Genomic DNA, 17,393 nt, shown 5'->3' with positions numbered 1-17,393 from the left:
CTAAACGGCATGCCATAATATATATATATATATATATATATATAAAACATGGTATGGTAAAAGGGGGCAGCATATCTCCCTGAGGAATGCTACAGCCCTGATAGATTTGAATCCAGTTCTTTTATACTCTTGCTGTTCTGTCCTCTCACCTCATCAGAGCAGTAGGCGCAGTCTTTCCCAGACTGCAGGCATTCAGAGCAAGTTTTGGCCCTGGAAGCGAAGCAGTAGTTCACTGTAGGGGGGGGCAGAGGGAGAGCAGGAGGGGAGAGTGTCAGAAGGAGTCCCAGAGAGGCAACAAAGTGAGAATCAAACCCATGAAACATAGCTAGAATACCTGCAGTAACTCTAAACAGACTTTGGCACAAGACCTTATTTTCTACTGATAGTGTTAAAGTGAAACCAATGCTGAAAACAACAGCACACTAACAGTGATACAGTAGTAAACAAACAGTTAGATAATAAATATATTTATATAAGATTCCCTGATCTGATCTTTAAGAAAAATCCTCACAAATACAAGAAACATCATTTACTGTATATACTGTGGATTCAGTAATATTTCACTATGCCATACACACATAGTCTAATAGCAAGTAAACTGAGCTTTATTTAGTTTAATTTAGTTTTAGCAATCACTTAGTCAGTACAATGACAGAAATTAGTGAGCCGCTCAATTCACTGTCTCCCTAAGGCCCAAGCTAATGTCTTCAATTAGATTTTTTTTTCAGATCAGAAGTAACAAAAAAGCAAAATATTCATTATTTAATTATATAAAGCACTGAAAATAAAAAAATCCCTACATTTTACACAGGCTTGAATTATAGACTGGAAATAGTTAAATGATTAAAATAATTGTTGATTCATTTACTGGCAATCCACTGAGTATTGTATCTTACTTTGTTCATCAGTAAATAAGCTCACCCCACCCCTGTTTGTATTACAACTATTTACCTAAAGAAACATATACCCAACCATTCTATTTAGGCTACTATAATATAATATAAAGGAACATGTCAATAAATGACTTGTAGTGAAATAGATAAATGATTTTGAGATTAGTTATGACTCTGGGCTTCCTCACCTTCAGCATAGCAGCAGGTCAACAGGACAGCTAGAAGCCCAAGGCTCACTGAGAGATGTAACGTCCATCTCCCCATCTCCTTCCTGTAACAGAAACACAAACAAACAAACACATTCATGTATGCAGCTAAGACCCACTGTTACAGAGAGAGAGACAGAGAGAAAGACTCCTATCCCCCGGTGATATCTCTGCAGACTAAGGTGTAACTTGAACCACCTGTACTTTCCCTCAGTCAAGCCCCAGAGAAAGTGGACAGGCCCAGACACTCCCCTTACCTTCACCTCAGTTTGTGAAAAGAGCTGCTATCTGAGAGCGGCTCAAAACAGAAAGACACTCTGTACTTTCAGAAAAGCACACTTTTTAAAAAACTGTTTTCCTCTCCCCAAACAAACTGAAAGCTATTTAAAGAGTCTAAACATTTTATACCTGAATATGGGCATAAATAGGGACCTATGTACATCTGTAGTGGTATGTAGCCATGCAGATAGTTTGGGTGCTCAGGTTTTGAGATATGTATCTATGAGATTGCTGCCCTTATCCCCGTACAATGGAGGTAAATGGAAATGTTGTTTGCTGTCAAACGCTGTGAAGAGTTCCTTTGAAACTACTTTCTACAGAAGGAACAGTCACTTTAAAAACTCTGCTTGTGGAAATAGATACTCAAATGGACTTTTTTTAATGTGAATGTCCAACCTTTTCAATACCCCAAATTCCATTTATCTCCATTATATTGAGTTTGAGACAGGAATCTTAAAGGCATTACAAAATCATCAACCAATACAGGGCGGGACCTGGAAATATTCCGGGCAGCATGCTTTGTAGACTTCACAATAAAACCGCTTTATAATTTTATGCTGGAATCTTGGATGGGGAACAATCTGACACACAGGAAGCAACAAAAAATTATCTCCACTAAAGACAGGAGGTGGAGAGTGAACAAAGGGCACTATGTGGCATGAAATGTCTCAGTAATTGTCTCAGTGGGCAGATAACTGAATACTGTACGTGCCACCGCAGGGCACAAAAAAATGATGATTTGTGCTGTGAAGATTTACAACTCTGAGAAGGAATTTCTCCTTGAGGCGAGAGAATGACCCGTCCAAGTTAAAAACACAGCCTGAAAACACATGGGAAAGGCACCTTAGCGCCTCGCTGTGAATTTGAGCTCACTACAGGTGTGTGCGCGTGGGTGTGTGTGCGCGGGGGGGAGTTCATGCCATAAGGTCAAACATAAATCACTGGCCGAGATGGGTCAGGGAAAAAAACAGAACAGACCAGCTCCTATCCTCCAAACTTGACCACCAGTTACGGAATATGAGCCGAGTAGAGAAAAAGCACTTTGTGTTTGTCCTCCTTCTCGGACAAAATCGGAGGCACGCAGGCGTTTATGACACCGACAATAAACTGGGAGACACAAATTACAGCTTCCAAGGGACAGAAAATAGAACTGAGTCATTCATGCTGCTTTCTCTTTGGTCTGAATGACACCGTGGCACAAAGAAAGCAAGACAGGACTTTTTTTTTTCTGAGTTCAAAGTTGTTGCATGCCTGCCAGGTGAACATACCACCGCTGGGTGTGGGTCTGACCCCTGTCGTGACATCATCAGTGAGGGGTGGAGGTCTTCAGTAAAAGATTTAGGGGTCATGCTCGGGGACCTGCCTTTGACAGTAAGTTAAATCACAGCGACACACACCTGGAAAACCCCTGCCTTTGAAGCTATCACTATATTCCACCTGAAAAACCCCAAATAGCAAACTAATACAGCAGGTCTGTAGCCGTCAGCAGAGTGGCTTATATAAACATTGGGAACTTTCTCTCTACTGTTTGTTCTGATCCAGTGTCTTTCACCTGTGTTGCATTGGGCAGTCATGCAGAAAAAAAAAGAAAAAAAGAGAGAGATTCAAGAGAAACTAAGCTAAATCCAAATATTGCATGCAATTCTAAAACCACATGGTGAGATATAAAGTTACATAACGCACACTTTACAGCCATACACCTTGCTCAAAAGTCAGACAAACATGAACCAGCAGAATAATCAGTAAATGTTGCAAGGTTGAGAACAACACATTTAAGGGTGAAGGGCATTGAAAACAATGGAGCAATTAGGACATTTATGAGTGCATACAAAGAGATTACTGATCAAACAAACCTCTTACAGCGCTCTCGCCCAGTCCAAGTCCAAAAGTCCAACAATAAATAAGAAAAAACTAATTCCCCTTTTGCTTTGTTTGACCCAAGAGTTTGGGAAAAGTTTGTATCCACCTGGAGAAAAAAAACTTCTTCAAGTCCTTGTGTCAAAGTTCCAACAAGAAGAAAAGGACAGACTTCCAATTTTCTTTTCTGTCTTTTGTTACTTCCTTCCTGTACAGTCCGGTCTGGTCAAATATTGACTTATTTGCCCTCAAACTCAGCTGAGTCGGGTGTGTGTGTCTTTCTGCGTCTGTGCAGGAGGTTTTAAGTGTGTACGAGAGAGAGAGATAGGAGAGACAGAGAGACTCAGACCAACTGAGTGAATATGACTGTGTGTGCTGCGACTCGATCCCTCCTTTAGCTTCTGTGCGCACACACACACACACACCCACCCACGCACACACTCTCCCTTCTCTATCCAGGTGAGTGGCTGTGACGGAGAGGGTTAACTCCCTTCCTGTACCTTCTATCTCATCCCCACCCTGTTTGAAATTAAAAGCTCCACACCTCTGTGTGTCAAGGCCCCCTCCCTGCTGCATTCCACCCCAACAGGAGTTCACCTGTGTGGGCTTGAGACAGGGGAGTCAGGCCCCTCCTTCCATGGCCTCCTCCCAGGCTCTTGGGAGTGGCACACAGAGCAGAACACTGCCTCCAGGCTATGGGAAACGGCTTTGTGACTCTTGTGTTTACACAATCATGTGCTCATACAAACGGGCACATTTTCTACTTGTCAAATATTTGATATGAACATTAAGATTGCCACATATTTCTTCTCCCTTTTCTGGAGGTAAAGCCACTTCCTTTGCTCTTTAGAAGATAAAGAAAGTACCAGTATGTGAATCTGCCTTCCTTGGCAGAAAGAGCAGGATGGCACAGTGACCCTGACACTCGATCCTAGTGCTCATGATTAATTGTGTTTCTACAGCCTTTTACAAAGGAGCTAACAAAGCCAGAGTAAGCCAGATTGTGGAGTAGTTGTAATTTAGCCTCGTCAGTACATCTCTTTTCAGGGCCTTCCAAAACAGCCAATACAAATGAAATGAGCAACTCCGTGGTTAAGGTAAGGGAACAATAGTGGTCATGGTTACTGCCTACCATTCACTTTGACCTTCCGAGGTCCTGAGGTCATTGATTTTGTTTGGCCACTTGGGGGCAGCAGAACAAGCTGTAAACACAGCATTTACATATTATCACCTTGTAAAGTTGCTATGGTAAACGAGTGCTTACAGCCGCAGACCAACATTAGCATTCACTTGAAGTGATGTTTCTGTCCACCTGACGAATGTAAGTCCAACATTCATTCTCTTCATTGCCCTGTTTTGGTCTCAAGATCCAGACCGTAAAACCAAAACAATGAGTTAAAAGAGGCTAAAACTCTCCATATAGCGTATAGTGCAACTGCAGAGGTGGGTGATACTGTTTTTTCGTCGCTACTAGCGACCACTTTAACATCACACAGTCATTTGATCCATTGTTAATATAAAAGTATTGATTAGGTAGCTTTAAAGGTCCAATGTGTAGGATTTAGTGGCATATGGCGGTGTAGTTGCAGATCGCAACTTCTTCGTTTCACCCTCCAATTTCCAAGCTGTGGCTGTGAAAGGTGTTTGGTTTGTCCCTTCTGGGCTACTGTAGAAACATGGAGGTTCAACATGGTGGACTCTTAAAGGCGACCCAGTGTCTGTAGATAAAAACAGCTCATTGTAATTTAACAAAAACATAACGATTCTTCTTTTCAGGTGATTATACTCTAAAGAATTAAACCTATGAATATTATATTTCATTTCTGCCAACAGATCGTCCTAAATGTTACACACTGGACCTTTAAGAGGTCTTGTGTCAATATATGTAATGTCTTGCTTCCCAGGCACAGCAGAAAATACTGTTCAAACTGCACTAAAATGAACTCCAAATCTTTAACATAGCACTTTTTATTTCCCACCAACTCTGACATTAAACTGATTTTGATCAGCCACCATGAGACATTGAACCCCTAACGTAAGCAATACCTCCAACCTGTCACTGTAAATATTATAAGTTATGATACACACATAAAATGTAAATTGTTGCTTGCTGTTGTTGATAGAGAATTGCTCAGATAAGAAATGACACACCACATTAGCCCTAAACCAGCATTCTTTCTTGCTAACCACATTGGTTTCAACAGAGTTTAGTAGTGAATCATTTGCCGTTTTCCTTCTGGCACTGATAACTGTTATTGTGAAACCTCCTCATGGATCCAACAGTGTAAAGTCAACTTCATATATTTTCATTTTAAAGTTAAATCACAGATGTTTCAAACTAATTTATTTGCTGCATGTCAGAATAAAAAAAATTGCTTTAATGCTCGCCACAGTATCAAGAAAACTGAAAATGATTTACTGGTATGAACCCAAGTTTTCTATAGTTCGCCTGCCTGATAAAATCAACTACAGTATGAGAATACCATACAAAGATGTTCTGGTCTTCCTCACAGACAGTTTCGTCTCCTCAGCCTATAAGTGCAGATAGTCATAGTTAATCAGATGATACACGGATGTACACTTCTTTATCACCCACCAGCGGGGTTAAACCTGTTAATGGATTGGTTCTGTGCATTTATTGTATAAACCTATAGATTGAACAAAATGTTATGAAAATGAACAAAACAGAGGTTGCAATTATTACACCACAGTTTAAGTTATGTTCACATTGTACATATTCCTTAATAAAGTTGTAATAAATCAAATTAGCACACAGACAAAACACTTGGTACATAGACAATGCACAGAGGGCCAGAGGTAGTGGGGGTCCAGAAACCCTGGCCCTGAGTGAAAATGATGTGCTTCTTGATTCTGTCTTGAATTTTATGTTTGAAATATTCCTAAACCTGCTCTTACATCGGAGGAACACATCACTCACTCATACCTTCATCACAGTGGTGGGGATGATGCTCTCTCTACTGATTAGGGCTGCAAATAAAGATTATTTTCATGATCAATTAATCTGACAATTCATTTCTTGATTGTTTTGTCTATAAAATGCTTATGAAAATAGTGACAAATGCCCAACATCATTTACAAGATGATGCCTTCAAATGTCCGTCCATACGCCAGAGATGTTCAGTTTGTTTACCGTCATGTCTGTCAAAGAAAAGTCACATCATCAGAGGTCTGTTTTGGAATAAATTATGTTTCTTTTAATCACTTAATTATTACCTTTTACATCCCCACATTTCTTCTTTCAATTCTTCCTCAGGAGCAAGAATCTCTAGACATCGGTGCCTGATCGCTGCTGTTTTAATAGGATTTGATTAGAAGTATATTTAGAAAGGAGTAGGAGTTCCAGATAGGCTCAGCGTTGTGTTCATTTCTCTGGAAAGACATTTCCTCTTGGCTCCGGCAGACCACACATCAGGCGTTAAAGGTTCATGTCAGTCACTGTCGCTGTACTACACCCTGTCACACGCCTTATAACAGGACTCAGACTCAGATCTGTACCCAAAGTTAACCCTGTGACACAAATCTGGGATTCAAGGAGTTAACATGACTCAGAGGAGAAAACAACCTTTTCCTCTTCACTGTACATACCACAGTGGGCACTCTGAAGCGGGACATACACAGCCGCGCTCCTAGCAACCAGATCTGGTTTGATACAATGGCTAACTTCTCTCAAGGGGAACAACTCTTCCCCCCTCTCTGCTTTCTTGGCTGACACTTCGGCGGTGATGCCAGTCTAAACAGCCCTTTCACATGCTGGAGGAGGAGCTGGAAGGGAGTGGCCCACCTACTGTATCATTTCTGTCTGTGTAAGGGTTTCCTGAGTGCAAGAAATACAGCACTTCACATGCTCCATTTGAGCTTTTAATAAACTCCAAGAAGTTAATGAGGGACGCTGCACAGTTAGATGTCTATTGTTAATGTAGAAAAGAGAATAATATCTCCTGTACTTTATAATCCCATGACATACATCCTACGGTTTCTATTCTCAGATAGAAAAATCAACAGTGGCATGTTGACACAATACTGAATAAATCGAAGCCTGCCATTGAAAGAATGTTTCCCCTTAAGTAAAAAGATGACTTTTTAAATGTTGTGCTCTCTAAAGGACATGACATCCCTGATACATCTTGTATGTTCTTTTGATGGACCATCATCCATTTGTACCTCTTACATTAGCACATACGTATAAGAGTATAAAAATGGACGTATGTAATATGAATAGTTTAGAGCACAGCCAGCAAAGGTGGCATTTACTGGAATACCACAACTGCAATAAGTTTGCTACTAAAATATTAAACATGTTTTCAGCAAATTGCTCAGCCAAAAAGAGGCCATATTACACCTTACGTTACTTGGTTGTAATTTAAGCAGAGGCGTGAGTGACAGTGAGGCCCTGTTTTAACAACCGACATGCTAACAGCTAGCCTAATGCTAGCTGCCATCATTTTTCTTGCAGCAAATAGGAACACATTAAATACATTTAATAACCAATACAACCTGTAAAGGCAATGGTACTCCACCAGGGCATTGACAGAACTTTTACTTATATTTGTTAGCATAATGTATTGCTCCCCACAAGATAACTGTCCAAGATTACAATTATTACAATCAATGGACCAATTTACAAAGACAATAAGCTGACATTGCATTTTGCCTCATTTAACCAATTAAAAGATTTAAACGTACACTATTTCTCCACAGGGTGGTGAGATAATGATGAACACTGGGCAGTTGGAGAAGTTGAATAAAGCTTTTTTGTTTCTAGGGGAGGGGCTTGATTTTCAGACAATACTGATTAAATGCTCAGCTATTTTCGAATGGGTGTAATTTAAACATTTAAACTGGTGGACTGTCGGGCAAAAAAAAAGTGTAGGATTAAGCGACATCTGCTGTAAAGGGGGGGATGACCTATCACAACCAAGCACGAGAAAATTGAAAACTATGGGAAAACTCACATAATGGTGAAAGGACCTATCTAGAAGCCAGTGCTTGATTTGTCCATTCATGGGGGCTACTGTAGAAATATGGCGGACCCCGCAGAAGAGGACCCGCTCCCTCTGTAGATAAAACGGGCTTGTTCTAAGGTAACGGAAAAACAACTTCTTATTTTACACTAATGAAAACACACCTATGAATATTATATTCCATTTCTGACAGTAGATCCTCCTTAATGTGACACACTGGATCTTTAAAGTTGGATTTTCAACCTCAAACATATACAGTAACAACCTTTCTACAAACAGAACAGGGATCTCTTTGATTTACCCTACTGTACCAATGTCTCAATTTAAAACATTTAGTTATAGAGATTGTCATTACATAACAATATAATATATTTCTACACATATTTAATATACAAAGTGAAATGAAATTGTTTCTTGACAGGTGGAAAACCAAAACGTACACCTACATACAGTTCATAAAGACAGTAGCTGTAGCATATTTCGCATTTATCTCATAAACTTTTCATTGTAATACTGTTAATTGAAACTTAAGACGTTACTTACTGTGAACAAGATGCTGTCGTGGTGAACTGGATTCATGGGCAGAAACCACAGAGCCGCTCTCTCCCCACAGGCTGTTGGGAAACAGAAACAATCCCAAATAAGAAAAATTGCATACGTTTTTGGATACAGAGGGAAAGACCGACGGGAATACTTTCAGCTCCCCTTTACTTCAAACTGAGTCCAGTCTGTGCAGCCCAACTCTTCGCCAATTTACATGACAAAAAACTCTTTTTGGACCAGTGAGTTCATTCAGTGCGTATAATGGCGTCTCTCTTTTTTCCACCCCAACAATAAATCTTGAGTGATGTTGACCACAGCACAGAGGACACCGGCGACATTCAGTGTGAGAAGAGTGTTTTGAGTATTCAGAAAGAGTTGCGAATGATGATGAAAAACACGGTAACCCACTATTTTCAAGGAAACAGAATGAAATTCTAACTATTAAAAGCTTTAAGAAGACATGTATGATAACAAAAAATACCATTAAGGGTGATAACAAGGTCAGTATAAAGTGTTTATTTAGGGAATTGCGTATGAGAATAATTAGCTTACCCATAAACATGTTTGACACGGCACCAAACTGCTACGCTAACTACCTCTAACTTTAATTTGATAACAAACATGTAAAAAAGGGTGATAAAGACCATATAAAGTTTAAATTAAGTTGTCCTACCTAGATAAGGGTTAACAATAGACTCAACACACAAAAGCGCCTACAGGAATAATTTATCAAATCTTTATGTTTTATTCGTTTTTATACATATGTATATATATATATATATATATATATAAATGTTGCAAAAACCAACTGAGTCAAATCTGCGTGACGGCAGCAGAATGATGGCGGGAGTTGAGGGGAAGTTGTGACCTGTTCAGTACAAGCTGTACATTGGGTGTGTCTCGTGGGCTCACCTGGGAAGCATGCGCGCGCTCACGTGAATTCACGCACACCTGCAGTGATGCCGATTTTCTAACGGTGAGTCATCGCGATAGCACTCCTCCGGGGACATCCTATGTGTCAGTCTGTTGTACACACAAAGATTCAACGTTATATTCATCTAGTATGTCTGGTTCAGTGCCATTTTAAAGTTGCACATAACTGAATATGGTAAGTTTAATTTATGTGTACAACTTTTCCCTTTCAGTAAACGGACACTTAAAGCAGGTTTACACTACATGCCGCATTCACCCATTCATACAGTGAATGGCAACGGCCATCACAAACACAAACTAACATTCAGACACCGATTGGGAGTAATTTGGGGTTCAGAGACACTTTGAGGAGGAGCCGGGGATCGAACCGCCAACCTTCTGATTAGTGGAGGACCCACTTCTTTAAATGCTTGTTTAGTTGTTTATATTGTTTTTGTGATGATTGTGCTATCACTTGCTGCTGTAACTCTGTAAATCAATAAAGTATTATTTATTTATGATCACTTTCATGACTCGACGACAAAAGAAGTCTATTTTCTATAGACCAGTTCATTATATGTTCATTTTTTAGGTAACAGCTTTTTTGAAGGAACCCTCCAGTAGGCTTAAACACTGTATTTCCTCCATCTGCAACCATTGCAGCTGGGAGGATCTGTGGAACCGAAGTGGAACCAGACATGAATGCCACCTAAGCATAACATATCAGACAGATGTCTTGACAAGGGACTACAGGTACTGTATTTGAATTCCAGGCTCTGCAGAAACACGTTGACATACAAGAATAGCATGAACATTTTTTCATCTACTGTACCAAATGCATGACTACTGTAATGTCTCAGAGGCAAAATGTGTGTATGATTCAACTAAATGTTATACATGACTCAGGGCTATGCGACAATCTGTTATCTAAATGTGCACATTCATAGAAGCGTCTTTTTAATGTGCAAATGATCAGTGACACATTGTTCCAAGCTGATTATTTGTATGTCTCAATACATGTCTGGAGGGGTTTTTTTTTATTTTGAAAATCTAATAATTTATTTGAATCTTGAATCAAATTTCCCATTTACAAATTTTTAAGCAAGTTGCTGCTTTATTGCCAGCCGTCATGCATCTTCTATATGACATTAATGTCACTAGGAATAAAGGGTTAGGTTTAGATAAACACAGGAAGTCAAAGAACTTTGCATATTTTCAGTGTTTAGTTAAAAGACCGCACACAAAGTTATTATCTTACACTGTGAAAGGTAATCACAGAAATATTTGAAGTTTGTAAGAGTAAACAAGTGGGAAGGTCTCTCATTTCTTTAATAATCCTGAAGCACAAGTCTACAGGGAACACACAGGCCCACTCACACTGTCCACTGTAACCCCGAGCAGCGCATCAAAGGTACACCAACCTCTTAATACCCCCCCCAGAAGAACAGAAGAACAGATGATGTGGACGCTGAGGCGAGGAAGGAACTCCACCTGGAGCACACATGCGTACCCTGACAGAAAAGACAGAACGTGTGTTTGTGTGAGAGTTTGTGGGTGTCAGCAAGAGAGCCAGAGATTCTTCAGTCCAGATTCGGGCCAATGCCTGCAGTCAATAGAGCTTGTTCCCGATAAAACAGGAGTGTCCTTCCAGTTCAACAGTAAACCTGTTTTGGACTCCATGCACAGAAGAAACCTTCACTTTCATTATGAAGTGTGGTGGTTTGTGGAAATGACAAAAAACACACAATAATCCATCTGAAAAGGCAACATCTCATCCATTTATTCACCTTATCGTCAATACATATGTACAAGTGTAAAAAATCTTACCGTAGCGACGTCAATATGCCAATGAAGAAAAAAAAATAGCTGAGAAAAATGATGCACATGTGGAGCTATTACACATAACTGCTAGAGGAGGCATGAAAATACTGCACCAGAACTATGGCTAGAAAAATAAACACATTTTCAGATATCTCTACCAGGCCTGTATGGGACCCTTTTCCTTATTAAACCATTGTCGTGCTCTTGTTCTCTTCAACTGTTTTAAACTAACAAATGTTGCCGACATATAAAAAAGAATAAAGACAGACGGGTTTCATCAGCGTGAGATCTGCATGCATCAGATTTTCTGAGGATCCATGAGTATTTTCACCAAACTGTGAACTTGGCTTTATGATGCAATAGTGCAGATACAATCCCAGAGATAGAAGGCAGTAAAGTCTTGAGATCAGTCCATATGGAGCAGAGTGCATTTGTAGGTTGGTTCTGAAGAAAATGTACAGTGTACAGTGTCCGTCAGCTCATTTGTCCTCTCTCTGCATCTTTTTACATACATAATGAGCACGGGACGACACAGGTCTTCCAGCATCACGTCAGTCATTGTTTCGGTCACTCAATCGTACAGACAAACATGATTCCGCTCGTTCTCCATGTTCACTGCTTTGCTTTCTTTAGGATGGTGCCCACTGCAGAGATGACGGTGGTCTTGGTGCCGCTGGCAGTGGTTGTCACGGACACGACAGCAGGCAGGGTCGCGGTGGTGGTGATGATGGTGGGCTGGGCCAGGGTCACTGGGATTGCAGAGTCCCACTTGCTTTTCCTCTTCTGGGCCTCTGCTGATGAGAGTAAACACGGGAGAAGAGTGAGTGATGGGACGGGATTTAAATCACCAGCTGCACGGGCTGTATGGCACTAACACAGTGTGCAACGTTTAGGAGGATCTATTGGCAGAAATAGAATATAATATTCAGTCTGTACTCATTATTATTATTATTATGGATTTAAACAATGTACAATTAAATTATTATAATATAATCATTTTTAAATAGACTTTGCAAATGTTTTATGAGGTAAGAAACACACTCAACATGTTTGTTAGACTTCAAGGATACACATCATATGATGGGAAACACGTAATGTAAATATTACTTTTCTTGGTGTACAAGAAAACGTCAGAGTTCCTTTAATCTGCAGGAATGAAATCTGTAAAATTGCTGTTTTTATCCATCTGTGAAAGTAAAGGCTTTTTGACATTCTAAACTATGTCTCTGTTCACTAAACGCTCTACTGAAATGTGACAGGATTATTATTATTGTGGATAAAACTGCAATGCTAAAATCAGAAATAATCTCTCTCTACATATATATGGATTTTAAAACTTATTTTGAAGTTGAATGACTTTTCTCTTTGGCTTTAAGGCCCTGAAAACCACAGTAGAAAACCCAGGGTGCTGCAGGAACACATCATGTTCTACCAAAGAAAAAGATGATGTATTTCCGTGCACTAATCACAGTTTGGCTACATTCATATCAAAACAGTGATGACTGTCGTGGGTTTGTTTGCTTGTGCTGCTCCACCACTGTCAAACAAACCTGATCAAACCATTGAAATGAAAAATACTTTATAGGCTGATCTGATATGAAAAGAATCTCGCACACATCTCAACATCTGCTGCGCTCCTAATTCACATTTGCTTCATAGTTTATTAAACTTCTACACAGAGTGGCATTTTCAACCTTAAACCAGCAACGTAAAATTGTTGTGACATTTATGTATCAAGGTGTATTTATGAAGACTGAGACGCTGCAGTGGTGGGTGTTCACCTGTGGCTGTGGTGGTGGTGGTGTTGCTGGTGGTGGAGGCTGCTGTGCTGGAGGGGTTGGTGCCCTTCTTAGTCCCCGTCACGAACTCAATCTGTCCAAAACACACAATGTTAGAGCACTCATTTTATTCCTAGCACTGTCTGATGTGTAACCAACAACCACAATCTGCTACTGCTCACCAAAAAGCTTTACTGGAGGATCCTGGGCCTTGGGTGCCTTGCTCAAGGGTACATGGACAGTATTTGTCAGGTATGGGGGAGAAAATTACTCATTCCCTTCTGTCTGGTTTCATTCTCACATCAATATATTCCAATATCTTCCATGTGTCACGCTGTTTTCTAACCACGTGGTTGCTTAGAGACAACTATGACCTGTACGTCCCTGCACTGACACGTCATTTACCGCTGAATAATTATTTGAGAGGTAAATTGCGAAAAGCAAACGAAAGCTGGCAGACAAAGACACGCTGAGGTGTTTTTTAGGCTAACTTCTAGAGAAGATGTTTGCATTAACATGGAAACCCAGTGAAAAACACAAATGCCTGAGCCGCAGTTACGAGAGCTGAACTTGGCACTGTTGGTTTCTGCGTGTGTCTGGTGAAGGATGTAAAGTAGAAATTAACTGCAGCTGGTGGAGACTTGCCCCTGACGCAGACAGAGAACAGAACTGACAGCTGAATAATCCTCTTTCTGTTGTTAGACTCACCTTGGTCCGCTCCTTCTTCGCTTTCTCCAGTTTGTCCATCTCCACTTTCTGGGCTTTGGCTGGAAGGATAAGACACATTCATTGAGTGTTGAGTTCTAATCACACAGAGCTGTGAAGAAGAAGAAGAAGAGGAAGAAGAGCTCACCTAGCGCTTCATAGTACGAGTCCTCTGACCAGCCATGAGGATCAAACATATCTTTTGGGTAGTTGGTTCCCAGTTCATCTATACTGCAGAACTGAATGAGCTTCTCGTAAATGCTAAAAGAAAACCAAAGAAAATCCTAATAAGACATTAGTTAACTTTTGTTTTGTAGGCAGAGAAAATGAATGAGCTTTCGTAGTGTAAACAACACTCCATGTTTGTTGGTTGGTTGTTTTGGGTGTGCTCTTGGGCCGCACTGCATACCTGGGGTTTCTGAATTCTTTCTTTTTCTGGATGTGGCTGTTTGTGTCAAAATCTCCATGGAGCTTCCTCTCGTACAGCTTGTGGATCTTGTCCTGTTAGAAAACAAACAAATCAATAAGGACAGCCAGGTCGTCTCTCGCTGTAAGAAGATGAACACGTCTGCTTTGACTCAGCTTCCTCCACACTCCGCATTTGGCAGGACATACTGGCTGTGTCATCAAATCAACAACCTATATATACGATCATCTCTGCCTGAGGAAGGGTCAGTGTGAATGGAGCCATTGTATATAAAGTCTCTGATACCTCTGGAAAATATTTCACAACCAGGTTCAACTGAGCCATGCGGAGCTGGCAGATGTAGCCGGGGCATCCGCAGTGATGAATGAGGGCTAACGCGGTCTTTCACTGCCTTCCAAATCGACTAACCAAGGGTGTTCTTTGATCCGACACCATTACCGGCTGGATGACACGGCCCTCTGAGCCATTACAAATGAACCTTTAAAAATGAGTTATATGAGTGCTTTCTGACCTGCCGCCGCTATGATGACTTTTGGTTAGGTTTAGCAACAAAAACGACTTGGTTAAAAAGGTCCCCTGTCAAGTGTTCTTGAAAACAAACAAAAGTTATGTTTACATTCTGCGTTTCTTTTAAAAAGAAAAATGCATTGTGAACATCCTAGTCCGAGTCTAACAAACCTGCATTTTCTTTCTATTAAAACGTATTATTTACATGAATCTAGCTATTTCTTTTTCTATTTCAATCGTTAAGTCTATAACATATAAAATATTCTTGTTTTATTAAGACATTTTTTAACAGAAAGACTGTTTCACACTGGGCTCGAAAAGTTTGGAAGATGTGGGCATTTACCAGGAGGGGAGGGTTTATCAAAAAGAAGAGTTGCATTATGGGAAATGTGGGATACTAGAGATTAAACGTCAGGATATCTTGGCCTCTGTCACATCAATTTTGACTGTTCTTTTTAAAAATCCATCTCTTTTGGGTTCCCCAAATTGCTCGATCACAGGAGTGCCCCTATAACTGTTTGAGCTATTAAACCAAAGCTGACTGTTAGCAGAAAGGAAGGAAGTGAACAGAGGTCTGCTGTGTCAAAGTCAAACCCTTTTGAGGTTCTGCTGTGCTGTTATATCACTCTACCTGCATTTACTTCTGACGGACAAGAGTCATAACTCACACAGCAACTTGGGGTCATTGTCAGGTACCGTAGGCATGTGAACAACTAAACAGTGCTGTTGTTTTTCTACGGGCACATTTGGGTCTTGCTAAAGAGCTCAGGGGATTCTGGCAGATGTTCTAATTTCAAGGTTAGATTACAAAAGGTGTTTTGGTAACTGCTCCTAAAGTAAATATTATATATTCCAGCGAAATGGCAGCAAAATAAAAAAGCAAATTCTACCGTCATAAAGGGCATTTTAAGCATACATGTGTCTGTGCTCCTCCATGACCTCGGGTTAGGGATAGCCACGCTGTTCTGGCGAAGGTGAATCATTAGCTGTTCATCAGATCGGTCGGGGGAGTGTCAGCCCAGCGGGTATTATTGCTGAGCTGTTCACTTGACTAAAGTCGGGCGTGTGTCCTGACCTGCCTCAGCTCCTCACAGAACAACCCTTGCTGCAGATAGACGCACCGAACGCACCGCAGCACAGCAGACAGAGAGCACTGCTGGTGATACTAAATTGATAGAAGATGACACTGTGTGCGGGTTTAATTACAAGGGTGAAAATGTATGATTTATGTAGCCTCCAGAATTTATTTCTAACCCCAGAGGGAACAAGAGAAACTTCTAAATGATTCACTTGGCGTGGAGAACAGGTTATTTTGACTATACCAAGATGACTAGTCTCTGGATGTGGTAGCTTTTAGCCCTAAACACTTCATCTTGAACTCCAAACCTTGTACATATGCCAAAGGGGGCAAGTGTAGACTGTCTGTCTGCTTATGAAACTAACATCTTCCTTTAGGAGCCAATGACAAGTCTTCATTTTTTACCAGGATGACTTTACTACCTGGAAAGTGTTTATCCCTCACATAAAATAAGCCTACAGACATGCCTAAACACACAACACAGGGCAAAAAACTATTCTATCAAGCTCGCAGGAAAACCCACATCCCCCAGGCATACCCACACACCAGACTGTGGCCTCGGTGGTGATATTAAAACTTCTTTGCATTAGACGACAGCAGCAGTGTTTAAATAAATACTGTGCTGCAAGAGAAGCTGTGCAGTGAAAGTGATGTGGTGAAATGATCACGTAACAGTGGGTGGCTACGGGTGTGTCTACCTGCAGCTGGCTCGAGCAGCGTCCAGGAGGCTCGGGGGGGATCCTGATCTCGTCGGGTGACATGTTCCTCACCTTCTCTGAGAACAGAGCTGACAAAAAGACAGAAAGACAAACATATGACCTTATACGGCTTTCTCTCTCTTCCCCCCTCCCGCAGGTCTTTACATGTTGAATAAGGATTAACTAAGAAACCATTGTTATACAAACATAGCGAAGCAGGAGAACTAAATTGGTTCTGGTGTTTGAATTAACAGATAACAGATAAGGACGGTGGGATATGGATATGTACTGGAGAACCACCTCAGTTCATAAAACAAAAGTTCACTGTGTGATAAGCAAAACACTGCTGCTGAATTCCTGAGCATCCTGTTGTTCATCATACTCCTGTGTGTATGCCAATGGTTTTACAGGGCAGTGTGGTATGAGGAGTACACGTCCCGGGCAGAGAGTGGCTGTTGTTGGGGCTTGTAAGGAGAAGGGAGGCTCCTCTCCCCTCCCTCCTTCCCTCCCTTTTGGACCCGTCCCTTGTTTTGCTCTCTCTGCTCGACTTGTCTCTCGCTGCTTTCGCTGACTGCAGGCCAGGAATTCCTTCAGTGTCACTCTTATCCCAGTTAGACAGATAGTCTTTACAGTCATTCGGCGCTATCAATCAAGCTCGGAATAAGTGCTGCAAGCTGTGTGCAGTGTACGCGTGTGTGTGTGTGTGT

General features: G+C 40.9%; 2 protein-coding genes across 10 annotated transcripts in view; both read right to left on the bottom strand.

The window, feature by feature from the left end:
- itgb4 (integrin, beta 4) overlaps positions 1 to 9,033 on the bottom strand; it is a 32,429-nt gene extending 23,396 nt beyond the window's left edge. For 3 of the 6 annotated variants that reach the window (XR_004796698.1, XR_004796699.1, XM_035660888.1), the window contains exons 1-3: positions 3,232 to 4,705; positions 1,082 to 1,164; positions 150 to 232 (exon numbers count right to left, since the gene is read on the bottom strand). Coding sequence is in view for 1 of the 6 variants with exons in the window: in XM_035660888.1 (XP_035516781.1) it covers positions 150 to 232; positions 1,082 to 1,157 (159 nt within the window). In the remaining 5 variants the exon portion in view is untranslated. Of the gene's footprint in view, positions 1 to 149; positions 233 to 1,081; positions 1,165 to 3,231; positions 4,706 to 8,760 lie in introns of those variants that run through there. The other 3 variants (XR_004796701.1, XR_004796700.1, XR_004796702.1) reach the window with 3 other exon arrangements.
- A 2,389-nt stretch (positions 9,034 to 11,422) lies between these two features.
- sap30bp (SAP30 binding protein) overlaps positions 11,423 to 17,393 on the bottom strand; it is a 15,881-nt gene continuing 9,910 nt past the window's right edge. For 2 of the 4 annotated variants that reach the window (XM_035660864.1, XM_035660847.1), the window contains exons 5-10: positions 16,687 to 16,775; positions 14,386 to 14,477; positions 14,125 to 14,237; positions 13,980 to 14,038; positions 13,275 to 13,365; positions 11,423 to 12,287 (exon numbers count right to left, since the gene is read on the bottom strand). In XM_035660864.1, coding sequence (XP_035516757.1) covers positions 12,106 to 12,287; positions 13,275 to 13,365; positions 13,980 to 14,038; positions 14,125 to 14,237; positions 14,386 to 14,477; positions 16,687 to 16,775 — 626 coding nt within the window. In that variant the 3' untranslated portion in view covers positions 11,423 to 12,105. The remainder of the gene's footprint in view (positions 12,288 to 13,274; positions 13,366 to 13,979; positions 14,039 to 14,124; positions 14,238 to 14,385; positions 14,478 to 16,686; positions 16,776 to 17,393) is intronic. The other 2 variants (XM_035660870.1, XM_035660855.1) reach the window with 1 other exon arrangement.

The sequence above is a fragment of the Morone saxatilis genome, unplaced genomic scaffold (genome assembly GCF_004916995.1).
Source record: "Morone saxatilis isolate NCDOM2014 unplaced genomic scaffold, NCSU_SB_2.0 Contig1, whole genome shotgun sequence".
Classification (NCBI taxonomy): Eukaryota; Metazoa; Chordata; class Actinopteri; family Moronidae; genus Morone; species Morone saxatilis.
The sequence above is the reverse complement of the archived record's forward strand: the minus strand, read 5'-3'. Positions and strand labels throughout refer to the sequence as shown.